Below are 27,830 nucleotides of genomic sequence, written 5' to 3'. Positions count from 1 at the left end.
TATATCTCTTTAGGAAAATCTAATTTGTTGCTAGGGGTGAACTTAGACAAGTGGACCCAAATGTTAAGATCTACAAATTAATGTTCTGTTTCAAACAAAGAAACTTTCCTTTAGAATTCCCTTATTTGGGGGTTCTGCAGAGAGTTTCCAGGATTCCTATTATGTAAAGATAAGATCTGACTTCAAAGCCACTCATATTTTCCTTTATTCTCTTCCTTTTCCTCTGAATTCCTGAGTTATTTTAGTTCATCCCCTTTCACATTCATTTGCTTTTCTGTACTTTTCCTCCTGCGGACCAGTTTTCCCTCATGTTTGCAGTTTTTAATGAAATAATCATGCTTCTGGAAGATTGAAGGGTGAGTCCCCATTTTCACCCCTTCCTGTATCTGTACTCTTTGCCCCATAATTCTGAGTTCCTTCTACTAAAGGCTGACTGTCCATCTCCTCCCCTGGGTTTGGGGATGAACCATCCACCCACCTTGGCTAATGGCTCACGGGCTGTTCTGAGCCTATGCATTGTTGCCTGTTCAGCCCCTCTGCACCTCTGCCATCGCCATAAAAGGAAATTGTCAGGATTAGTTCATTCGTGCAGGGAAAGTATGAGCAGACTCATCCAACCTATAGCTTAGAGTCACTTAGCCAAGGTCAGCTAAAATGAGCAAAGCCAGGCTAACCAAGCCACACAGACTGTAAAACTGGAGGATGCTTCTGTTTACAGTGAGCCTTTAAAGCAGTTCAAGGGATTAAGAATGTGAGAGAGAACCAGCGTTTGACTTCAGGGAAGTGTCAGGTGACTGAATATCCTTTAAGGGAGGAGCGGGGGGCGGGGCGGGGGAGCGCTTTTCTTTCTTCGCTTGGGACTGGAGCTTAGAGATGCTAAACCCCACAGAAGACAGAAGATGTAAGGAAGATGAAGGGAAGCAGAAACTGACATCTAGGGTAGGGAGAAGCTCCTCCCACAAGAGGCCCTAAGGAGGAAATGATGCCATTGGCAGCCCTGCTCCTACAGAAAAGCAGCTCCAGGGACCACAGCTCATCCCCCAGCGAATGGCCAATGTCCATCTGGCTGATGTCCAGCAAAGCCATGAATATCGCAGAAAGAAATAGCCCCTGAATCCAGGCCTAAGCACCCCACTCCTAGCCCCTTAGTCTGTTAGGATTTCTTTCCTTCTGGCTTGGGAATCTCTCTCTCAAATGGCCTTCCAGGAGATTGCATGCATTGAATGAGTTCTTTCTTTACTCAAAAGATGAAAAGAGATTTTCTTTCTTTCTTTTTTTTTTTTTTTGGAGTATGATCATGCTCACCTGAACAACAAAACAACACTTCACTCTTATATCTCACTCCAATGATTAATTTAGCCAAAACTGAGCCTTGATTTAACACTCTACTTCCACATGTAATGGCTCATCTGACAGGTGAGAGTTACTACCTACTGGGCCAGAACCATAATATATTTGTATTCAAGTCAAAGTGAAACTGCCAGTGTGGCTAAAGACCACGTTTTCTGATGTCAATTAAGAAAAGTAGAAAAGGTCATAGAACTAGTTTTATCCTACTTTCCAAATCCTGTCTGCCTTCCATCTGTAATAACACCTACTACATGAAATGAATGTACATGACAGGCTCAGTGAGAAAAGACATCCGGGTTTTAAAAAATGATTTTTAAATCAGATTTTCTGCCCATCTGTGTGTACCTTGTCTCCCTCCACTTCAGAGGGGGCCTGCAATTTTCATCTTTGTTTCTTCATCCTGCCTGGAACTCCTCAGGAGTATAATGCTGCCCCGTGTGAGCCCGAACCACAGTTCTTGCTGTGACTAGACTGTACCTAAGTCACTGGTTCCTAGGGTTTTGCCAGCTTGGACTGGAGAGTAACTTCCCAGGCTCCCTCTGCCAGGCAGGTCCCCTGATGTGTGCACCCAGCCCCAATCCTTTCATTCAGCAAACAACTACGGGGCATCTACTTGGGGCCAGACCCATCTGTCCTGATCACGTGAAACCAGCAAGAAAGAGACAGGAAATGGACTAGAGCTTTTAACAAGAGTGAAGACCAAGAGATGCTATATGGTCTCAACTGTCATAGCAGCTGAAAGCACCATGGACTTGCCACTTTGAGACTTAAAAACAAACCTCCTAGAAAACCATTTCTCAAAAGAAAGAAGAAAAAAAACATTTCTCAGAGCTGTCTTTTCCTCTCCAACTTACTGTCACTGTTTCCCATTATTCATGGCTCCCTCATCTTGTCTAAGATGCGTCAAGCTGAGCCACTTTTGAGGAGAGGCAATCCCCAAAGCTCAGGACTCTGGGCCACTCATTCTGCCCCTTCCCCTTCCTATCTTCTGGGCTTCTAACATGAAAAAGTCCCTTTTTTCCCCCTGGGATCCTGGAGGTACTTGTCCTCACAAGCTTGAGGTCAGCATTCACATAATTAAAATTTCTTCTTCTTCATATATATATATATATATATATATATATATATATATATATATATATATATTTAAATAATTGGGTTGGTCAGAAAGTTTGTTTGGGTTTTTCTGTAACATCTTACGGCAAAACCCAAATGAATTTTTCAGCCAATCCTACACATACACACAGAGACATATATATATTAATACATAATTTAGCCTTTCCAATATTACATATATATATGTACATATAATACTTAGCTTATATCTTTATATTTTAAGAAAAATGTGCTTGTGTATGCATATGTATGTACACACACACACACACACATCTCGTATAAACTTTTTCTTAGCAGGTTTCCCCCACAAGCAAAGCTTGGCCAAGCTGCTCCGAGAACTCTCTAAGGGGCACTGGGGCTCCAGGAAAGCAGGAGGAAGGCCTAGGGGCTTTACAGTCAGTCTGCTTTTCCCTTTGGTGAAGCCGTTGGGGTCCCCAGGGTATTTTCAGCAGCTTCATTCACTCTTGGGTACAAATGACTGGAAGCAAATTAGCTATTACTCTTTGTATTTTAAAAGAGTTCAAAAACCCCAGGAGAAAGAGATGACACTCTCCAGGATGAGATTGCCGGCAGAATTTGGGGGATGAGGTGGAGATGGAGATTTTGTTCCAAGGCACCTCCACTCACCATCTTCCGCACCATCTCACATCTCTGGCTGGGTGACCTGGGACCTGCTGTGGCTACAATTCCCAAATGGAAACCTATATTTGTTTTGCTTCTGTATGAGTCTGGCTAGACAACGGACATATAGGAAGGTCACGTATCTCCTAGACTGAAATGTTCAGAACCTGCTTGAGGACCACAGAGCACCCTCTACAGCACGGAAACCGGAGAATACTTAGTGAATCTTTTAGAGCACAGGCACACAGCCTTCAGAGGGACCCTCAGTGTCAATTCCAAGACCCTTGGCTATAGATGTCCCACTTCAAGTTGATCAAATGTAGTAAATTTGGCAACAGACTAACAGCTAACAGCCTGAGATCAAGAAGGAAAAAGGCAAGAGCTGATACAAGAACTCAAAAGGGGGACATTTAGTGAAGGACCAATCACACCTGGTTGGTCCATGAAGACATCACTAAACTACGCGACAGCGCAATATGATACTTAGTCCTCAGAGTGAAAATTCTGGATCCTCTGGGAAAGTTTCAGCAGCGACAGTGCACATACTCTGTTTAGGAAGATAATTCTAAAGCTCTGGGAAAAGGCGATGGCGTTCAGCACCGCCTCCTAGAGGAGAAGGGCAGTTACTGCACCGTAAAGCCACAGCGTGTGGCCCTGGACCAGAAACCACCTACCTCTGAATGTTCTCTTCAAGCTGCTTGACTCTGAACTCATCCTCCTCAGACTGCCGCCTCCTGGCTTCCTCTTCTTCCGCGGTTCCAGCAGGTATACCCTGCAGCAGCCATTTTTCTCGAAGTACTTTAGACTGTGGGAATGAGAAAGAGAACGGACTGACGATGCCTTTCAGTTGACACCGTCCTCTCCCTCCAGGGTCCCTCTGTCTCAGCTTCACCCCTCAGCAGTGGGCCCCCACTTGCTCCTGCTCTGTGTCCAGAGAGCCACCAGAAGGATTGATTCCCGCATTTTCTGATTAAAAAGTTTGAAAACATACAGAAGAAACTAGACGATGCATTCCTGTGTAATTTCATGTGCATTTCACAATTATAAACATTTTGTCATATTTCCCCATATATTCTTCCCACAGAAACATTTTAAAGTAAATAACCAATATCAGGACATGGGATTCCATGGCTCCTCTGTCCAGGAAATTCTCCAGGCAAGAATACTGGAGTAGTTTACCATTTCCTCCTCCAGGGGATCTTCCCAACTCAGGGATTGAGCCCGGGTCTCCTGCATTGCAGGTGGATTCTTCACCACCTGAGCCAGCAGGGAAGCCCTTCCCACTGAAGCCTCTTAAATAACCAGCATCAGGACATTTCACCCATAAATATTTCAGTATGTCTCTAAAAAATAAGGACATTTCCTATGCAACTACAGATTGACTATAAAATCTCCCAAGAACACTTAACATCCAGTCCATCTTAATGCGTTCTTTTTAAAAGATTAAAAAGTACTCCGTAAAAAAGTACTTAAAATTTATGGGGCATTGTTTAATAATATAAAATCAGGTGTGAAAGCTTGTGGTGCAATTTGTATATGCTGGTGGCTGTCTTGCCAGCTGAGTTGTATCCCCTAGGGGACAGGAAGAGGGGATCTAACAGAACAAGACCGTGGGCCTGTCTCAGGGAACTTGGTTTTCCAGAGGTGTTCTGACATTACAAGTTCCTTTATGCCATGTATCCTGACTGCCTGGTCAATATTTTCAAATTTGAACTTGGCTTTTCACACAGACTAAAAACCAAGAAAAGTCTAAAATTAGTTTGAATGGTTCACAATTGTGAGCGACACAATCGTAATGTCTTTGCAAGCAAGGCTCCTGATACCTTCAGGCTTCTCTGCAAATGACCTTGGAGTGTTGATAATAAACATCTCACAGGGTCTCAAGTCCGTCATTGTTTTTTTTTCATTCAATCTTCTGGAGAGAAAAGGCTGTGGTTTATTAAACATAAAAAATATGGTTTTTCATAGCTTGGACTTAGAAGAAAACTCTAGTCAGTGAACCTGCTCATGAATAAATAATTCAAAGGTAGCTTACGTACTGAAGGTGTGGTTATGAGCAACTGGATGCTGACCCAGCAGATGTGTCATACAAACCTTTATAAATGGGACAGTCCTAAAAGGATTCACGTGGCGATCCGTACTGAGGGCTTGCTGTTGCTGGGACCTTGACATGACCAATGAAATAGACAAATCTCAGGCAATTCAACCAAGGGGCAAAGGGAATATTAAATTCAGTCTGTCTGGTACAATCCAATAGTTGATTTACTGTTTTAAACTCACATGATCATGAGTTACATAATAAAAACAATAAAAATAAGTAATTGTGTCCATGGAGTTAAAAGCCAAGACAATTTTTCAAAAGAAGACTAGTGATGGCTCTTGCTGCATGAAATATTATCACATATTAAATGGCTAGAGGGATTAAACAGAATTAAATTAACACAGGAATGGCAGATTAATGGAATAAAAAGAATTCAGAAATGGCGGATTTGAGTGTAAGTGAGAAATATGTATATGACAAAGAAGACATTTAAATCTGTGGGGAAAAAATTAATCGATAAATCATGTTGAGGTCACCGCCTCACCATCACTGAAAAGTAAAGTTATTCCTATCTTGTTCCTTATAGGAAAATATATTCTAGATTTTAATCGACAAACTACTGAAGTAGAAGAAACATCATAGGTTGAGTGTTCAAGATGGAGATGTTCTTTCCAAGGTCAACATCAAGGCCAGAAATTGTAAAGTGAATGTTAGATGTGAGTTCACACAAATTATAAACTTTTGTAGGAGAACTTCAAAGAACCCATATACAAAAATCAAAACAGAGATCAAAGCTAATGTATTTTGGATACTAATGTTAAAGTAATTTCATTTTACTCTCAGACTGATGAGGCCTATAGTAAGGGTTCCATATTTTATTCTATAAAAATATATTGGGTCATATCTGAGTGGTAAGCAGATAATTGATAAGTTTTTGCTTTATATTTTCCTATATTTTTAAATTTCACTCTTGAAATGATTACACACTTCTTTTATAATCAGGAAAAAGAATACATCTATTAAAATTGCTTGCTGGTCCCATACATGAGCATTTTTTAGAAATTCTTAACCACAAATATTAGATACTCAATAAATCTAAGGATCTTATAAAAGGAAATCTGAGTTTAATTTGGCCAGGACCTCAAGGTACCTGGAGGTTTCCTAATCAGTGGGTTGTAGCAGCTAATATTTCAACACCTCCTTCATTGCCTTATAGAATTTGCTTGTCACTCATATAGAAAGCAATGATATTTCATATTGTGGAGTTACTATATAGCCCTAACTATTGCAATTAACAAGCATATTAATCAAATATACAAGTGTCAACATGATTGCCTTGCATTCTATTTGCTTTGACAAGAGACCAGTGAATGTCTAAATAATTCTATTTCATGGCATAAGAATAAGCATCCAAAGACTTTGATAATGAGAATTATATATTAATAAAAATGAAATCAAATTCTAATGTTTTTCCATTTAAATTTGCACTGAGATTATTTTTTTTCCTAAGAGCATATCTGGGATTTTGAAAAATGGTAAAATAAATAGTAATTACTGACCTATTTTCTATTTCAAGAAACTACCAATCATCACTGCAGCATATCTCCACATGGTCCAAACTTACCAGAGCCCATGAAAATATATTTAGAGTAAAAGAGACACTGAGGAGCACAACTGACTTCTCTCTAGACAAATTATTTCATTTGAAGAAAACAGTCTCCTGGGGAAAGCATGATCATGGAGACAGTCCTGGGGTCCAACTGAGCTCCCCCACTTAGAGTTTCTATGTTCTTGGGCAAGCTACTTGATCTCACCAGTTTGTTTTCTCACATAACCCAGGGGGAGTAGTATCTACTTTGGTGGCATTATTGAGGGGATGTATTTAAAGTATCATACACACATTAGGCATTGAAAAAAAATGATGACTATTATTTTAAAAAAAATTTATTGAATTTGTTACAATATTGCTTATGTTTTATGCTGGTTTTTTTTTTTTTTTTTTTTGGCCTTGAGGCATGTGGGATCCCAGGAATCAAATCTGCACCCCTGCCTTAGAAGGTAAAGTCTTAAAGACGGGACTACCCGGGAAGTCCCAGCGATGACTATTCTTGAGTAGTCACCATTGATGATGGACAAAGGGATGACATGCTACTGCGTTGCCAGCGGGATGCTGGCTGGGTCTCCACCCAGAGCCCAGGGGGAACTATAACCTCAATGAATGTACTACTATCCAGGGGGGAGGCTGCCAAGCTCCAGAATGAGCCATCACAGGGAAGGTGACTCATGCTATTTAAGGTCAGTCCACAGTTAACTGATTTAAAGTAGAAGCTATTCCTTTCTGGTGCCTGTAGTGATCATCTCTCTCAGTCAGGCACCACCTTCCTCATAGTAAAATGACTCCATTATTTTGGGGAGGATGAACCAGGAACAAAGAGAGGCAGTCATGAAGCAGGTTCCACCTGTGTTGCAGCGAGGCTAGTGACTGTCCTCACCCAATCTCACCAGGGCATAGAAACTTGAGACCTCCCAGAGCTGGCATCTTCCTCCAGTGTAACACCTGATGAACCACAATGGAGATCTCTGAGCTTTCTTTTTCTGTTGTTCAAGGCTAGTGGTCCATTCCCACTCTGTCTATAGAGGTTTTCCCCAGTAAGAGAAAATTATAGTGCATTGGTCTCTCCATCATTAAATTTCTATCATTTCCAATCCTTTCTCCCCAGATATGGGCAAGGTAACCTTGGTGAAAGTGCCATGTATTTCCTCAAATAGTCAATCTCAGCAAGTGTGTGAGAATTTTACCAGGATAACCACAGAGAACTAACTTATTCCCTTGTCTCCGAGTCTTTGAAGGAATCTCACTGCTTTTCTATGCAATACTAAATCATTTGTACTGTTATTTTTATTGATTGGATGAATGGGTGGATGGATAATGGACAGATGAAATATGAAATAAACACTGCAACATTGGACTGGATCAGCAATGAATGAATCCTTGGTATCTTATTTGACACCCAGAAAGATGAGAAGTGAGACAAAAGAAACTTGATCTTCTGACATATGTTTATTGCCTGACTTTTGATTCAAGGAATGCAGATGCAAAGAACTTCACTGAGCTGAAAGAGGAGAGAATCTGTCTAGTCAAAAACATCCTCTCATTCTTTCAGTATTCTTACTCAAAAGTTCACCTTTGAAGCAAGAATTCACTGAGGTTTAGTAAATTTTGGTCTCTTATCAGGAGTGAGTTGACTGTACTCTGAGCCAGAGACCCAGCCCTGTCCAGATTGACCTTGAACAATTCACTTGGTTCTATGAAGTAAGCTTAAGCCACACCTCTCTGTAAAAAGAAGATGCTAACTTTGGCCCACAGCCCTCCCTGAGGAACATGGTAAGGAAAAAAAAGTGGCATACAGCAGAGATGCAAAGCTTCCTACAAGGAAAGGTCCATAAATGGATTCACATGATAAGCAGTAAGACAGAAAAAGGCAATTTTCACTATCGTGCTTTTTTCCTTTTAAACACTTTTCTCTAGTTCAAGTTAACGGTGAACTGATAAATATGGGAAGCAGATTTAGGTCATGTTGCTATTTAAAATCATGTTGCTGATAATTTCATTCTGAGGATTCATTTAGCACAACCTTGTCTTCTAGAAAAGAATGGGAAATGCAACTGTAAAGGTTTCTCTTGCTAAAAGAAAAAAAAAAAATCCAAATAATCCACATCTAGCATCACCCAGAGAGCCAGCCCCACCTTCCCAACTAGCCCTCTGAGCGATCCAATTTCTCTACATGCAATGTCACGGCAACTTGGGGTGAGCAGAAGCCTTTTCTCAAAAAGCCAGGGGCAGTGAAAAGCCAGGAGCACCGCCCCGCTGGCCACTGGTCACACTATTCTCTGAGCCTGCAGAAAGCAACGTTCTGCAGCCGGTGGAGTCCCTGTGACGGTGATAGAGCTTTCTCCTGGGCTGCCATCAATTATAATGCTTAAGTGCATTATGTTTTAAAGAAAAATAAATAAATAAGCATCTCTCTCTTCCCTGTGGTGCAATGAAAAGCAACCAAGTCAAATCATTTCAATGCTATCTTTTGACAGTACTCTAACAGGACACTTTGAAAACTATTAAAGTAGAAATAAAACACATACATAATCCAGCATGCACAGCATTGCTCTTTTACCAGACCACACTGCTCTGATCTCCCTCTCCTCCATATCAAGAAAGAAAAGATTGATATTTTGAATTTAATAAAGAGCACTATGTTAGATGTATCTTTGAGAACCTCTGCATGCATGCACACACACACATACAGCACCTATGGATTACAGATATAGCCCCGGAACTCTGCCTCACCCACCATGTGGAAATTCTCCTTCAATTTCTATATATAACCACCACAGTTCAGAGGCACACCCCATCCCCCTAAACCCATCCACAGGCACCCTATCATCTCATCAGGCTTGCAGAAATTGGAACGCTGTGTAACAATGCCCTGAATTTGAGAAATTCACAAGAACAGCCCAGGGATGGTTTCCTGACTGAATGAAAAAGGGCTGGTGCAGCCCTCCGCAGCGCCTTCACCCAGGGCAGGCTCTGCCCGGCTCTCTGGCGTGTGATCTGCATGTCTAATAACAGACAGGTTCGAGGGATCAGCTGCTTACCTTGGAATGCTGCAGCAGAAGTATCTGCTCGTCCAGCTCTTGGCGCTTGCCTTCTATCTCCGTCTGCCTCTTTCTTTTTTCCTTGAAAATAAAAGAGAGAGAGAGGCTGTAAGAGTGGGTGGGTGTTGGCTCCGGGAATCTGACGGCAGGAAGCAGCAGCGGCTGTACACATCTGCAGAGACCCTTCCAGAGATGCTGGGCGCACACCCTTGTCACCTGCCCCTCCGGGTCTGGGTGTGTTGTAAGCAGCAGCCTTCTCCTAACATGTCTGCTATGGGCTCAGTGAGTGGGAGAATTCTCCTCACTCAGCCAAGCTGCAACAATTTAATCCAGAAGAAAGCAGCTTCTACACACACATACACACACACACACACACACACAGTCATGTTCTGTGCAGTGTTAATTTAGAGACAAAGAATAAAAATGTCTCAACTGTGAAGATTAGAGGTTGTTCTCAACTGCAAAGATGAGAGAATAAAACCGTGGGAAATTCTGGGCTTAGATTCCTGTTATCGAAACCCTACATATAAATAAAGCCATGCAATTTCAAATTTTGTAGGACAAACCATCCAGCTGGACCGACCAAACAATGCAAATTAGATGGGTGGTCTTTGTTTAAGCTCCTCTTGGAGGGAGCATTTCATGTGGGCAAAGGCTCACCCAGGTTATGGTCAATGTGAAGTCTGGACTTGGGCTGCCTGGGTCCAATTCCCAGCTTTTCTATTTGTTACCTGTGTGATCTCAGACAAGTTCTTTTACCTCCCTAGGTCTAAGACTTTTCTGAAATAAAGAGAAGATAAGAACTGTACCTAAACCATATAGCTGGGGCATTGATAATGATACATGTAAAGGACGCAGAACAATGACCAGGCACATAGTAAATGCTCAATAAATATTATTTGTCATTACACTTACTGTCACGTATTTACTTCTAGACAATGCCTAGAGATAGCTTTTTAAAAGAATGTATTTCCCTTGTATTCAGAGCATAACTGTTTCTCTGGAGTGTACACTTTGTATTTTTCTCCTCTATACATATCAAATAGAAACAATAAACATCACATAAAGGTGATTAATTTCTATTCTTATAGAAAGGCCTGCCCTTATGATAGCTTACATGGTTAATATTTTGTTTCCAAAGTGCATAAGGGTATGGTTTACTGACACATTTACTGCACTAGACTATTTCCTTTTATTCACAAAAGCAGGGGGAAACTTGTTAGACAAGATATAATTGCGTTCTACACAACAGCCACATCCTGAAGAAGACAAAAATGTAAAAGCCTGGTTGTCCTGCTCTGTGTGAAGGGAACCTTTAATTTCATGCAATTGCGATGTTTCGGTGGATGTGACTGTACCACTGCTGTTCAAATCAACACAGCAATAATTTGTTATAACCAAGTTCTTCTGTGTAATGCACAGACTTTGAAGAAATAGTAGTTTATAATTTCAAGCCACTGGGACATAATATCCAAGTCAGGGACATAATCTCCTGTGAGACCTGAGAACATTCTAGGAACTTATTATTTACCAAAGAACTCCAATCCATGGTGTATCATCGATGCTGCTTAATCCCAGAGGACGCCCAAGAATACACAATATGTGGAGGTAGACGGGAAAAGAAAGACCAATGATAAGAACCCACCTGTCCAGCATCTCAAAGGTACTACATGATCAAGCAAAGACGTCTAGAACCACTAGCTCTATATTCCAGGATTTCTCAAGTTTACTGGACTTTATCTTTCATTCCCATGGGCTATCAAGGTATATTTGCATACATGCACGCTCAGTCACTCAGTTGTGGCCAACGCTTGGCAACCCCATGGACTGTAGCCCACCAGGCTTCTCTGTCCATGGGATTATCATGGCAAGAATCCTGAAGTGGGCTGCCATCAGAAGTTGCCATTAATAAGCCCATGTGCCAAAACTACTGAAGCTCATGAGTCCTAGCGCCCATGTTCCGCAACAAGAGAAGCCACTGCAATGAGAAGCCCACACACCACAATTAGAGAGGAGCCCCCACTCCTGGAACTAGAGAAAAGCCCGCACAGCAACGAAGACCCAGCGCATCCAAAAATAAAATAATAATAAACACATGTTAACTGAGTGCTGTGTATGTTACAGACTGAATGTTTGCATTCTCCCCCAAAATTACTATATTGAAACTTAACCCCCAAGGTGATGATGGTATTAGGAGGTGGGACCTTCAGTAGGTGATTAGGTCATAAAGGTGGGGCTTGTGAATGGGGTCAGTGCTCTTACAAAGAGAACCCAGAGAGCTCTTTCATTCCTTCCACTATGCAAAAACACACTGAGATGAGGGCTTCCTGTGAATCAGGGAGCAGGCCCCCACTAGAGACCAAACCAATGGGTGCCTTGATCTTAGACTTCTAAGATTTCTTAGGGCTGTGAGTAAAAAAAGTCTGTTGTTTATAAGCCACCCATTCTATGGCATTTCATTAGAGGAAACTGAATGGACAAAGGGCTTCCCTGGTGGCTTAGATGGTAAAGAATCTGCCTGCAATGCAGGAGACCCAATCCCTGGGTTGGAAAGGTCCCCTGGAGAGGGGAATGGCTACCCACTCCAGTATTCTTGCCTGGAGAATTCCAAGGACAGAGGAGCCTGGTGGTGTTCTAATTACAGATCTGGTCATTTGCAAATCTTCCCTAGGCTTTCCCACCTCTGAGTCTTTGTTCATGTAAAGTTCTCACTGCAAGTAGCCATTCATCATATTGATGAACTATGTTTGAACAGAAGAAATATCACCAGATGGTACAGGCAGTGAACCTTAATATAGGTAGACTCACTAGTGGTCACTGTGAACAGATATGATCGTGAAAGATGCATGATTTTAAGTTAGTTCTTTAATTAATAAACCAAGGTAGGAATTAGGTAGGTACAGTGAATCAGCAGTACATTCCAGGGAATGTGTGAGCAGGGGCGAAACACATTGCATATTCCAGGGATATGGAAATAGAAAGGAAATAAAACTGAGGTGCAGGGCTTGCCTTTAGTAGAGACCTCTGAGACCTTGGATGCCAGGCCAAGAAGTTTGGATCTTATTATATGAACAATGTAACATCATTGTGGGTTCTAATCCAGAGAGTAATATGGTGAAATGGCATTTTAGGAACACCATCTTGCACTAGTGTAAAGGATGGATTAATAGGGGTTAGAACACATTTCCTGTAAATGGCCACATAGTAAACATTTTAGCTTTTGTGGAATATACAGTCTCTGTTGTAGCTACTCAGTGCAGCTGTTGCAGTGCAAAAATAGCTGTAGACAACCTATAAACAAATGCGCGTGTCTGTTCTAATGAGCCTTCATTGACAGACACAGGTGGTGGACCAGACTTATCCCATGGTCGTAGTTTCCTGACCTCTGGATGAGAAGATCATTAAATGTCTTAGGAAGATGTCTTACATTGTAAGTGGGAATGTACACTGGTGCAGCCACTATGGAAAATAGTGTGGAAGTTTCTCAAAAAACTAAAAATAGAGTTACCTTATGATCCAGTAATCCCGCTCCTGGGCATATATCCAGACAAAACTATACGTTAAAAAGATACATGCCACCCCAGTGTTCATAGCAGCACTGTTTACAATAGGTAAGGCATGGAAACAATCTCAATGTCTATTGACAGATGAATGGATAAAGAAGATGTGAGGGGGGCGGTGTGTCTGTGTGTATACGACTGACGTGACTTAGCAGCAGCAGCATATATATATATACACACATACACACAACGGAATACTTGTTTAGCTAAGTTGTGTCCAACTCTTTGCAACCCATGGACTGTAGCCCACCAGGCTCCTCTGTCCATGGGATTTCCCTTCTCCAGGGAATCTTCCCAACCCAAGGACTGAAGCTGTGCCTTCTGCTGGCAGGCGGATCCTTTACCACTGAGCCACTTGGGAAGCCCCACAATGGAATACTACTCAGCCATGAAAAGGAATAAAAATGGGTAAGCCCAGAGAGTATCATACTAAGTGAAATAAGTCAGAACGAAAAAGAAAAATACTATATGATATTATTTATATGTGAGATGTTAAATATGACAAATGAATTTATTCACAAAACAGAGTCTAGACATAGACAATAGACTTGTGGTTACCTAGCGGGCCTGGGGAGGGGAAGGGATGGATTTCCAGGGTAGGGGAGTTTGGGATTAGCAGATGCAAACTATTACATATAGAATGGGTAAACAAGGCTCTACTGTTTAGCACAGGGAACTATATTCAACATCCTGAGATAAAACATCATAGACAAGAATATGAAAAAGAATATATATATATAACCAAATAATTTTTCTGTACACCAGAAATTAATACAACACTGGAAATAAACTATATTTCAGCTAAAAAATACAATTAAAAAACATTTTAGGAGGATGCTACATTCACCCTGGGGTACAGTGGAGATGGATAAAATAACAGGCCCATCCTAGCTCAAAGCTGTTTCAATCAGGTTGAAAAGTAAAGGACCACCACAGAGAGAACTGATGAGGCTCAGGACTAATAGGGGCTGAGGCAATGTGGTGTTTTGGCTTTGAGCCACACAGACAGTGTTGATGTAGGAACAGGTAACAGAGGGAAGGGGCTGCTTTCCCATCTATTCCGTATTCATATCTTCCCTTTGGAAATTCCGTATTGGGCTGAAGCTAGAAACCCAAGAGTTGCTAACATATACAACTGGGCATCAGCCTCTTCTCACCTGTGTTCTATCTGATGAAGACTCTGGGCTTGGTCCCAGCACAAGAACACTTTTGCATCCATGACTGTTGCAGGGAGTCTTTGATGACCCCTTCCACAGAGATGGAGTTAGGTCTTAAAGTCACTCCCAAGAGGTAAGATGTACAATCCACACATGTGCAGATCAGATATGAGTCACAGCACAGCACGCTCACGGAGGTCACTGCTGACTTCCTATTGCACGTTTGCTTGGGCCAGGCCATGCATCGCACCTGGCTAGCCCACTGCTTCCCAGACTTCTCCTTCCCTTAATCAAGGCAAAACCACTAGCTCTTGGGCCCTGTTCTCACTTCTTCTCAAATGTCTAAATGTAGACATTTAGTCTACATGATTTCCTTTACTCTCAACAGCTACACGACCTATATAATATAAAAAAATATCAGTATAGATAACCATCAGATCTATATTTTCAGCCTAGATTTCTCCTCCGAGCTCCAAATTTCCATATCCAACTGCCAACTGTTCACATCCAGCCCCTCAAACCAAACCCCTGAGTCATCCTGATGGCCATCCCTCCTGCCCTCCTCTCACATCTGTTCCTTCTGTATTCTTCATCTCAGAAAATGACATCATCCCAATCGGAAATCTGGTTTACTCTAGACACTCACCAAGTCCTGATGCTTCTGCTTGTCATTTTGCACGCCTTCCCCTTCCCCACTGTAACATTACAACCTTAATCCTCCCTCATTTACCTCCGCACCCCCACATGCAGACTACTCTACGTCAGTATCTTCAGCACTCCACAGTGCTGAACTGTTTATATCCTCTGGCCATCTGGATTACCGCAGTGATTTCCTCACTAGTCTTCCTGTCCCTGAGTCTTGGCTCTGAGCAAGGCACCCTCTGTTTTGCTGCCACAGTAATATTTTAAAATGGAAATCTGACTACTTCCATCCCCAGCCTAAAATCCCAGGATGTCTCCCACTGCCTACAGTGCAAACAGTTAAGTTCCTTCCAGTGGCCAAGAAGCCTCTCTTTATCTCAGTTTCATCTCAAGCCATGCCTGTCCGCCACACGCCAACCATATGCTCCAACCTCAACACATGATCTTAAATTTCCTGATTTGCCAGGTGGATTCAAGCCTTCCTGATTTTGCTCTTACTGCTTCCTCTAACAATAATGGATTTCACTCACTCCTTCATCTGACAAAAACCTTTTCTCCATGACAACCAGCTTAAATATCCATGAAGCTAGAGTGACCACCTGACCAGTCTTCCTTTCTTTGGAGAACCCACCTACCCTCACTGTAAATGGCATTGATGGAAATGCCAGACACAGTCACATATAGCCCAACTCATCCCTGCCACGAGAACTTGTGTGTGACACAGGTTAGGACAATCGAACTACCTTATCCTGTTCCAATAGGGACTGGTCCAAGGAGCAACTAAATGACTGAAGCAGAACCTAGAAGAGACATTTCTAGGGATAGACACGTGAATCCCAGGAGAGAAAAGCTCCCTTTTCACTAAGGTCAAGCCAGGATGATGTTTGAGTGGCAGTCTTCCCAAGCCACATGGAAGAAATACATCCATGCTGGAGAAAGATTAATCTGTAGAGAGAGAGAGAGGCAGAGCTCAAAGACAGAGAAAGGAGGATCCGAGTGAGACTGTCTGAGTCCCAGATCTAGTTGCACACGAAGCCAGAACCATCCGTGGGCTTCCTAAATTACATACACTCATAAATCTCCCTTCTGCTTATGCTAGTTTGAGTGGTGTTTCTGTCACTTGCAACTCAATGAGTTCTGAAAATTACAGAAGCCTTTTCTGCTCCATCCAAATAGAATTCATCACCTTTTCCTTCTTTCTTCCTTTCATGGACTATAGATCTTTCTTCTTTAGTACCCTGAGCATTTTAGGACTTTATGTACTTAACTGTTTACACATCTTCTCTTCCTACCAAACTATGGGTTCCTAGCGGACAAGGATCTTGGCCCACGCATCTCCAAAGTCTAGAGTGAGACATGTAACAGACACTCAGTAAGGATCTCTGAATGAGACACTGTTCTCCCATCATGTTTCTGTTTGTCCAGATCCCTTAGTCAAAAACATCATAAACCTGCACTCATGATTTCAATGGCAGTAAAACTGAAACATTGAAAACACATGAGTCATAAGTCCATAAAACCGGAAGTGTCTTTCTGTTAGCCCGCATGGAATAGACCCTTATTGCTCTGCATAGAGGAAAAGTTTTAAAAAGCTCATTCTGAGAAAAAGTCATGGAATGCTCATTCTGGGGAGAAAGGCTAAGGGAAATAGAAATTCCAGGGAAAGCATAATGAGCTGACAGTAGCAAACTATTCAGGGGGAATGTGCCTCAAGAGACATTTGGAATGAAGTGATCTCAATCCATTAGGAGGATTTCCAGATCTTTCCACGATCTGGGAGGCCTAGCAAACCACTTTCATCATCTTTCTGCAAATTATGTATTTTCCTGGCAAGTGTTTCCTGGAAGTATTGCAACATGATGAAACCACAAATTCTTAGTGTAGTAAGGCACTCCTGTATAGAACACAGGACAGTATGTTCAAAGATGGCTAATAAGTATGATGGGAAGACCAGCATTAGAAGGAGTTAGAAAGCCTGTGTCCACTCTGTTGCAGCTTCAGGAAGACTCCCTTTTCTCTCCTGGGCTGCAACCCAGGCTTTGGGGAATGCTAGGGGGTGGCTGGGGGAGGGGTCCCCACTGAGTCTATGAGAAATAGTGATAGAGGGAAGAAGCTGAGCAAGAGGGTTGTGAGAGGCAGAGAGACAGTGCTTCCTTTCCTCTGCTGGGGGCCATTCTGGCTTGGGCTGACACCTCAAGCCCCAGGGCAGAGCAGCGGGCAGGAACCAGAAGTCCTCCTCAAGGTGCTATTGCCACTAAGATATCCCAGAACTCTGATGAGGGGGAAAACAGGAAATATGTTATGGATGAACCAAGAGTTTATCACACTAAAGCAAAGTAAGTCAGAAAGAGAATACCATATGAATACCATATGATATCACTAATCTGCGGAATCTAAAATGTGACAAAATGAACTTATTTATGAAACAGGAACAGAATCAGGGACAGAGTGAACAGACCTGTGGTTGCCAGGCGGGAGGGGGAGTGGGGAAAGGACAGATTGGGAACTTGGGGTTAGCAGATGCAAACTAGTGTATATGGAATGGATAAATAACCCAGTCCTACTGTATTGCACAGGGAACTATATTCAATATCCTAATAAACTGTAATGGAAAAGAATATGAAAAAATACATATATATAACCAAGTCACTTTGGTGTACAGGGGAAATTAACATAACACTGTAAACCAACTGTACTTCAATAAAACTTTAAAAAAGAAAATAAGTTAAAATTGAAATGTTGCACCCTCTTCTCCTTATACTGCTAGAGAAAGCAAATTCTGTGTTGACCCCTCCCACTGTGAGCTTAAGGCAACTATGTTCTCCCCTCCATCACACAGGCCTGTAAGTGACTGTGGGCTAGCTGGTTCCTAGGCTTTGGTGATGCAACATCCAAGGAGAAAGTAGAGTGCCAAGAAAAATGTACGAACCAGACTGTATTAAGTAGTTTGCACTTGGACAGGGAAGAGGGAATATACTAGATAGAGGGGGGAATTGAAGACAGAAAAAAGGAGAGAAGAGATGACAGAAAAAAGAACCGAAAGGAATGGGGACAGTTTTTTTTGGGGGGAGGGGACAGTTTTAAAATTCAAGAAATTATAAATAAGGAAGCTGAGATATTAAGGCCAAAATACAAGGGAGAGAGAATCTTCAGATATATTGTGGCTTATGAAATGAATCACCTTTAACATTCTCCAAAAGATGCCCATAAGGATACAGGAGTTTTGTCTACTAGACTGTGTTTCTATGAACATGCTCCATGCTAAATTAAATTACCAGAGTGTCAGCCTTTACACAGGTTATGCTAAGAAGGTGACATTTTCTTTTAAATTGAAGTACAGGTGATTTAAAAGGTCATGTTATAATATTTTCAAAGTATACAGCACATTAATTCAGTTACATAATATATGAGAGACAGTGAACTCGCTCAGTCGTGTCCGACTCTTTGTGACCCCATGGACTGTAGCCTACCAGGCTCCTCTGTTCATGGGATATGCCAGGCAAGAGTACTGGAGTGGGTTGCCATTTCCTTCTCCAGGGGATCTTCCCGACCCAGGGATCGAACCCAGGTCTCCCGCACTGCAGGCAGACACTTTACCATCTGAGCTATCAGGGAAGCCCCATTACATATATATATATATATATATATATATATATATATATATATAAAATATTCATTTTGAGATTTTTTTCTCTTATATGTTATTACAAAATATTGTGCCATATAGTAGGCCCTTGTTGGTTATCTATTTTATATGTAGGAACACATTTATGTTCATCTCAAACTCCTATTTATCCCCTTTCTCTTTTGGTAACCATAAGTTCGTTTTCTAAATCTGTTAGTCTACTTCCATTTTATAAATAAATTCATTTGCATCCTTTCTTTTCTTAGATTCCACGTATGTGTGTGTGTGTGTATGTTGGTTGCTCAATTGGGTTCAACTCTTTGCGACCCCATGGACTGTGATATAGAGGAGCCTGCCAAGCTCCTCTGTCCATGGGATTCTCCAGGCAAGAATACTGGAGTGGATAACCATCCCCTTCTCCAGGGGATCGACCCAAACCAGGGATCAAACCTGAGTCTCCCACATGGCAGGCAGATCCTTTATCATCTGAACCACCATATAGGTGGTATTATATGATATTTGTCTTTCTCTCTGTGGCTTACTTTGCTTAGCATGATAATCTCTAGGTCAATCCATTCTTCTGCAAACGACATTCATTCATCATTTCAATATTCTTTATGGTTGATACATATATATACACACATATATATAAAATGTATATTAGAATATTACTATCCTATAAAAAACAGTATAAGGTGACATTCTGAGAATTAAACTACAGAATGCCATCTCACTCATGGTTGGACTATAATTCCTTGTTTAATTCTGCTGCAGAATCACTCTACTGCATAGCCAATGTCATTTATATGTCTCAGGAAGAAAGGAAGGTGGTCAGTCTAGACACTGAGAACCCGAGTGATCAGGTATAAAACAAAGAGGTGCCCGCTCAGCCCAGTACAGCTGTCTGCCCAGCCAACTTGAATGATGAATTTGCTCAGCAAGACACACCTCCATTAGAAATCAGTGATATGATCTCAATTCCATTAGATATTAAGAGACCCTCTCTCCTGGCTCTGACTTTAAGGTCACCCAATAGGATTTTGACTATATTCAGGCTTTGAAAGTAGTTACCTAAATGGAGAGATAACACTTGTTAAGCTCCCTGTAATGTCCATCCACTGTAAAGTAAATAAACTGGCACTTAGGTTCATAGTTGTGCATACTGAAAACTAACTTGGTATGTAAGATCAGAAAACTAAGTAACAGAATCTAGAGTCAGTTTAAAAGGCTTGGTCAAAAGGCCAATTCAGATTTCCTGTAATCACACTGTCCTGCCTCGTCATGCACTCATCCAACCTTCAACATCACCATATGGGGTAGTGAATCCTACAGCTCTATTCATTCCTCATCGCTTAGTTTTGATTAGAATTTCCACTTACATAACTTCTTTACTTACCTGAATATCTGGCTTTGAGTTTACCATCTACTGGTAAGACAGGAAGTGCTTGTTCAGTATTGTTTTTTAACAGATGTTATAAAGAAAGAATTTTGAATAGGAGAAGAAGACATAGATTAATTCAAATTTCATGACTTTAAAAAAAAATAATACTTTATTTTTGGCTACGGTAGGTCTTCACTGTTTCACGAGTTTGCAGCACGCAGGCTCAGCGGTTGTGTCATATGCGCTCAGCTGCCCCGAGGCACGTGGAATCTCCCTGGACTAGGGATCACATTGCAAGGTGGACTCTTAACCACTGGGCCACCAGAGAAGTCCTCACCACTGGCTTTTGAAAGAATAAAATAATATTTAAAACTGTAAGAAACATCTTACAGAATTTGGATGTGAAATTGTTACTACTTATACCAAGTAATTGCTATTGCTAGCCTGTTAGTGCCAAGTCAAATGCATAACACAGGAGAGTTTCAGTTTAAAGTCTTTAGTAGATACTCTACTAGCCACATGAATTATACCTTAAGCCTATTTTTAGGGTCTGCCCATAGCATTACTCTTTAAACAACTGTTTAAACATATAGCTACCTTTTTGCTTCAATGGGCATAATATAACCTACAAAAAATTTTATATTAAGTGAAATAAGTTAGAGAAAGACAAATATCATATGATATCAGTCATGTGCGGAATCTAAAACAAATTATACAAATGAACTTGTTTACAAAACAGAAACAGGCTCACAGACACAGAAAGCAAACATAGTTACCAAAGAGGATGTGGGGGCAGGGGGGATAAATTAGGAGTTTGGGATTAACATACACACACTACTAAATACAAAGTAAGTAAACAACAAGGACTTGCTGTATTGCACAAGGAACTATACTCAATATGTTATAATAACTTATCATTGAAAAGAAAAGAATCTGAAGCATATATGTATGTGTATAATTGAACCACTTTGCCATACACCTGAAACTAACACAACATTGTAATGTAACTATACACGCAAAAAACAGTTCTTTGTGCTATGAGTGCTTCCCTTTAGCATCCTTCTCTAGCTACCAAGAAGGAAAGGAGTCTGATACAGCTCTGGTGAGGAACAAACCTGCATCTTGATACGGTACTGATAAGCCCACTGTGGTGAAAAAAACTGAGCACTTTCTGCACAAAGAGACTAGAAGACAACTCTGAGCAAGTCCCAAATGCCAGAAATAACATAATTAGATTCACATGCAGAAGACAGTCTTCCTATCAACACTCTCAATCAATTGTGTTATTCTCACCATGAAGCCACTTGAGTACTGAACTTGGAGTCAGGACAGCTGGCTTCAGGTAGAAGATCTGCCATACACCCGTGGGTGACTTAGACAAACCCCTTATTGTTTCTGGATCTTAGATTCCATGTGTCATATGAGCAAGTTGGATCAGCTTTGCTCTATGGCTCCTCCTATTCTAGGATTCTATGATGCTAAGGAGACAGTGATTGCAGCCATGAAATGAAAAGGCGCTTACTCCTTGGAAGGAAAGTTATGACCAACCTAGATAACATATTAAAAAGCAGAGACATTACTTTGCCAACAAAGGTCCGTCTTGTCAAGGATATGGTTTTTCCAGTGGTCATGTATGGATGTGAGAGTTGGACTGTGAAGAAAGCTGAGCACCGAAAAATTGATGCTTTTGAACTATGGTGTTGGAGAAGACTCTTGAGAGTCCCTTAGACTGCAAGGAGATCCAAGCAGTCCATCCAAAAGGAGATCAGTCCTGGGTGTTCATTGGAAGGACTGATGCTGAAGCTGAAACTCCAATACTCTGGCCACCTCATGCGGAGAGCTGACTCATTGGAAAAGACCCTGATGCTGGGAGGGATTGGGGGCAGGAGGAGAAGGGGACGACAGAGGATGAGATGGCTGGATGGCGTCACCGACTCGATGGACATGAGTTTGAGTAAACTCTGGGAGTTGGTGATGGACAGGGAGGCCTGGCGTGCTGTGATTCATGGGGTTGCAAAGAGTCAGACAGAACTGAGTGACTGAACTGAACTGAACTGAAGGAGACCAACTTCATGTGCTAGACAGCCTATGAAATGCAAGAAGATTTTTGCAAATGATGTGCCTGACAAGGGGTTAATACCCCAAATATATGAACAATTCATACAAATGAATATCAAAAAGACAAACAATCCAATCAAAAAATGGGCAGAAGACCTAAACAGACATTTCTCTAAAGAAGCTATACAGATGGCCAACAGACACTACTTACTATGAGCCAGGCATCCTTCTAAGGAAGATGTCCCTTCAGTTTTTCATTTAACCTTCAGAGCACTTTGAGGTAGGTACCTTCAATATCCTTGATTTTGTGAAAGAATAGTCAAGGCTTGGCAAGTGTAAGTAAACTTACTGAAGATCAGGAGCCAAGAAGTAGCCAAGCAGGGGTTGAACCTGAGACGATCCGACTCAGGGCACTTTATCATGAACACAGATGTGTGTTGGCAGCTAAGACTTGTTTAGCTCCACACAGGAAACATGAAACACATTCTCTCACCATCTTAATGCTTGTGTGTCCAAAGCTTCCAGAATAAATGAGATGTTGAAAATGCAAAACACTCTGCTGTCAAATCCTCCCATTCCTAAGACAGGAAGACTCTTACAAAATCTGGGAGCATCTGTCAATTCCAAACAAATAGGTCCAGGCTGGACTGGAACCTTCGGAAACGCCTGGTGAACCAATATAGTCTTTTACTTTAATCCCTTTGGGAGACATTTCTGTGGGACTAAATGATAAGCCGAGAAAATGTAGAATATTTCTCTTCCCTTTTCATTGCAGAGGGACTACTGCAATGAGGCAGCAGCCGGGAAAGCGCTCAATTCACCACATGGGATCATGAAAACTCTCTAAACCCAGGCTTCTCGATATCTGAATATATCTCCCTAAAATTAGACGACAGGAAGAGAAACGAGCAGAGATGTCCATTAAGTTGACGGTCCAATCCTAGGAAGGTGCTGCGATGCCTGGAGGAAAGACCCCTCCGCAGGAAGTAGGCGGGACTACTGTCTGGACCTCGCTATAAGCAACTTTCCCATTGGCTCCTTGCAGGTCCCTTGAGCAGCCGCCCACAGGGACCGCAGAGGACCAAAACTGAATCAGCTATGGCGATGGCAAATGTCAAACGAAGTAGGATGCAGAGAAACAGACAACGTGATGTGCAGGAGTCTGATAACCACCAAGGACTGCGAACTCCAGAAGATTAGCATAGTTTTAGAGAGGTACACACCTTTTATGACTTTGGCCAATTGTGTTTTTGTTTTCTTTAGATACCGACCTCAGGAGAATATCTCTATCTCTCAGATAAATATAGCATTTAAAAATATAATATAAATCAAGCTAATGTGTTTGTAGGAAAATTTAGACAATATACAAAGAAATAAAATGAACAGCTGAATTTCCCTTCACTACATCTGCACCAATTTCTTTCCTTTAGACTTTGTATGTATCCTACTTGGGGAAAAAATACGAGTCTATCAACCTATTATCCGTATGGAGCTTTTATTCTTTACATAAAAGCAATCATACCATAGGTGTCCTATTTTCAGCTTGCTTTTTCTATGCCATTTTGCCCACTGGGTCCCCACCACCACTTTTGTAACTGCCACATGGTATTTCACAAATGTCCCTTAACTTATTTTACCAGTCTTTTGTTGACAGATTTTAGGTGGTTCCCAGTGTTTTATTTGCTATTATAAACTGGGCTGCAATGAATCTTCTTCTACATATATGTACTTTTGGACAATATCCATAGGGTACATTTCCAGCAGTACAACTGCTGTGTCAAAGAATTTGAGCATTTAAAACTTTAACAGGTCCAAATTACCCTCTTCAAAACATGGTCTCTGTGTTTTAAACGATATAAATCTGACTTAAAACAGGACTCAAGCAACTAATAAGAGTTTTGATGATTTTCCCCCCTTATGAGTCCTATCCTTAGTGACCCAGGGGCATTTTAAATGAAAGCACATATCTGTCACCTTATTAATAACTGTAAGCTGTTCTTAAAACACACTTGGGTGATCTGTCCTTATCATAGACTACTACTCTATGTTTTCAGGTTTACAAAAGGATTTTTTTCCCTCATAAACAGAAGTCTGTTATGACTCCATCAGTTTTCTAGAAGGAACTAAATTTGTACGTCTTTTCCTTGCACTGTTAATATTAGCGTTATCTCATAGCCAAGTTGTGCCCACTTATCCATAATGAAAGAGGGTCTATTCCTTCTGTTGCTGTTGCTATTCTCCGTGATTAAAAATACAAAATTTTCCATCTACCAAAATAATCTCTAGATGGACTAAAGCAATGTAAAAACTGGACACATGAGAAAACAGAGTGACTATCTGATTTTAGGGTAGAAAAGGCATTTGAAAGCAAACCACAAGAAGAAGTCTGGTGGCCCAGTGGTTAAGACTTTGCCTTCCAATGTGGGGGACACAGGTTTGATCCCTGGTCAAGGACCTAAGATCCCACATGCCACGCAGTGCTGAACAACAAATGGCATTAGAAAACTTGAATATCTCTATGCAAAAAAGAAAAGACCAACAACAACAACCAATCATATCTTACACCATATACAAAGAATGACTCAGAATGGAATACAGACCTAAAATGTAAAAACTTTTAATAAAGAATAAAAAAGAAGGAAACCACAAAGAACAAAACTGATACACTTCATTACATAAAAATTAAAGCTTTGCTTTTTATGGTGCTGACCACAGATAGCAACTCAAAGGCAAGTGCCACTCTGGAAAAAAAAATATCTGCAACATATATATGTCAAAAGACTAAGACCTGTAGTAAATATAGGGTTCTTATAAATCAATATGATTTATAAAGAAAGATATAAACAGTTCAATACAGGAAAAAGAACAAAATATAGGGGGAATCTTCAACATTTTTAATAAACAAAGAAATACAAATTAAGGATTGAGGTGTCACTTTCCATCTATGAAATGCATTCTCTCCACCTCACCAAAGTATATTTTATTTTAATTAAAAAAATTTTTTTTTATTAGTTAGAGGCTAATTACTTCACAACATTTCAGTGGGTTTTGTCATACGTTGACATGAATCAGCCATAGAGTTACACGTATTCCCCATCCCGATCCCCCCTCCCACCTCCCTCTCCACCCGACTCCTCTGGGTCTTCCCAGTGCACCAGGCCCGAGCATTTGTCTCATGCATCCCACCTGGGCTGGTGATCTGTTTCACCATAGACAATATACATGCTGTTCTTTTGAAACATCCCACCCTCACCTTCTCCCACAGAGTTCAAAAGTCTGTTCTGTACTTCTGTGTCTCTTTTTCTGTTTTGCATATAGGATTATCGTTACCATCTTTCTAAATTCCATATATATGTGTTAGTATGCTGTAATGTTCTTTATCTTTCTGGCTTACTTCACTCTGTATAATGGGCTCCAGTTTCATACATCTCATTAGAACTGATTAAAATGAATTCTTTTTAATGGCTGAGTAATATTCCATGGTGTATATGTACCACAGCTTCCTTATCCATTCGTCTGCTGATGGGCATCTAGGTTGCTTCCATGTCCTGGCTATTATAAACAGTGCTGTGATGAACATTGGGGTGCATCTGTCTCTTTCAGATCTGGTTTCCTCAGTGTGTATGCCCAGAAGTGGTATTGCTGGGTCATATGGCATTTCTATTTCCAGTTTTTTAAGAAATCTCCACACTGGTTTCCATAGCGGCTGTACTAGTTTGCATTTCCACCAACAGTGTAAGAGGGTTCCCTTTTCTCCACACCCTCTCCAGCATTTATTGCTTGTAGACTTTTAGATAGCAGCCATCCTGACTGGCGTGTAATGGTACCTCATTGTGGTTTTGATTTGCATTTCTCTGATAATGAGTCATGTTGAGCATCTTTTCGTGTGTTTGTTAGCCATCTGTATGTCTTCTTTGGAGAAATGTCTGTTTAGTTCTTTGGCCCATTTTTTGACTGGGTCATTTATTTTTCTGGAATTGAGTTTCAGGAGTTGCTTGTATATTTTTGAGATTAATCCTTTGTCTGTTTCTTCATTTTCTATTATTTTCTCCCAATCTGAGGGCTGTCTTTTCACCTTATAGTTTCCTTTGTAGTGCAGAAGCTTTTCAGTTTCATTAGGTCCCATTTGTTTAGTTTTGCTTTTATTTCCAATATTCTGGGAGGTGGGTCATAGAGGATCTTGCTGAGATTTATGTCGGAGAGTGTTTTGCCTATGTTCTCCTCTAGGAGTTTTATAGTTTCTGGTCTTACATTTAGATCTTTAATCCATTTTGAGTTTATTTTTGTGTATGGTGTTAGAAAGTGTTCTAGTTTCATTCTTTTACAAGTGGTTGACCAGTTTTCCCAGCACCACTTGTTAAAGAGGTTGTCTTTTTTCCATTGTATATCCTTGCCTCCTTTGTCAAAGATAAGGTGTCCATAGGTTCGTGGATTTATCTCTGGGCTTTCTATTCTGTTCCATTGATCTATATTTCTGTCTTTGTGCCAGTACCATACTGTCTTGATGACTGTGGCTTTGTAGTAGAGCCTGAAGTCAGGCAGGTTGATTCCTCCAGTTCCATTCTTCTTTCTCAAGATTACTTTGGCTATTCGAGGTTTTTTGTATTTCCATACAAATTGTGAAATTATTTGTTCTAGTTCTGTGAAAAATACCGTTGGTAGCTTGATAGGGATTGCATTGAATCTATAGATTGCTTTGGGTAGAATCGCCATTTTGACAATATTGATTCTTCCAATCCATGAACACAGTATATTTCTCCATCTGTTTGTGTCCTCTTTGATTTCTTTCATCAGTGTTTTATAGTTTTCTATGTATAGGTCTTTTGTTTCTTTAGGTAGATATGCTCCTAAGTATTTTATTCTTTTTGTTGCAATGGTGAATGGTATTGTTTCCTTAATTTCTCTGTTTTTTCATTGTTAGTGTATAGGAATGCAAGGGATTTCTGTGTGTTAATTTTATATCCTGCAACTTTACTATATTCATTGATTAGCTCTAGTAATTTTCTGGAAGAGTCTTTAGGGTTTTCTATGTAAACGATCATGTCATCTGCAAACAGCGAGAGTTTCACTTCTTCTTTTCCCAACTGGATTCCTTTTACTTCTTTTTCTGCTCTGATTGCTGTGGCCAAAACTTCCAACACTATGTTGAATAGTAGTCGTGAGAGTGGGCACCCTTGTCTTGTTCCTGATTTCAGGGGAAATGCTTTCAATTTTTCACCATTGAGGGTGATGCTTGCTGTGGGTTTGTCATATATAGCTTTTTTTTTTTTTTTTTTTTTTTTAAATATTATTTTATTAGTTGGAGGCCAATCACTTTACAACATTTCAGTGGGTTTTGTCATACATTGACATGAATCAGCCATATAGTTACATGTATTCCCCATCCCGATCCCCCCTCCCACCTCCCTCCCCACCCGACTCCTCAGGGTCCTCCCAGTGCACCAGGCCCGAGCACCTGACTCATGTATCCCACCTGGGCTGGTGGTCCGTTTCACCATAGATAATATACATGCTGTTCTTTCAAAACATCCCACCCTCACGTTCTCCCCCAGAGTTCAAAAGTCTGTTCTGTATTTCTGTGTCTCTTTTTCTGTTTTGCATATAGGGTTATCGCCACCATCTATCT

The 27,830-nt window shown here is 41.0% G+C and overlaps 1 protein-coding gene across 4 annotated transcripts in view; it reads right to left on the bottom strand.

The window, feature by feature from the left end:
* Positions 1 to 27,830, bottom strand: part of PALM2AKAP2 (PALM2 and AKAP2 fusion) — a 498,977-nt gene that overhangs the window by 271,703 nt on the left and 199,444 nt on the right. For all 4 annotated transcript variants that reach the window (XM_065946815.1, XM_065946817.1, XM_065946818.1 and 1 more), the window contains 2 exons: positions 9,782 to 9,862; positions 3,762 to 3,892 (listed from right to left, as the gene is read on the bottom strand). In XM_065946815.1, coding sequence (XP_065802887.1) covers positions 3,762 to 3,892; positions 9,782 to 9,862 — 212 coding nt within the window. The remainder of the gene's footprint in view (positions 1 to 3,761; positions 3,893 to 9,781; positions 9,863 to 27,830) is intronic.

This window comes from Muntiacus reevesi, chromosome 10 (genome assembly GCF_963930625.1).
Source record: "Muntiacus reevesi chromosome 10, mMunRee1.1, whole genome shotgun sequence".
NCBI classification, from domain to species: Eukaryota; Metazoa; Chordata; class Mammalia; order Artiodactyla; family Cervidae; genus Muntiacus; species Muntiacus reevesi.
Note: the sequence above shows the minus strand (reverse complement) of the source record. Positions and strands in the feature narration are given on the sequence as shown.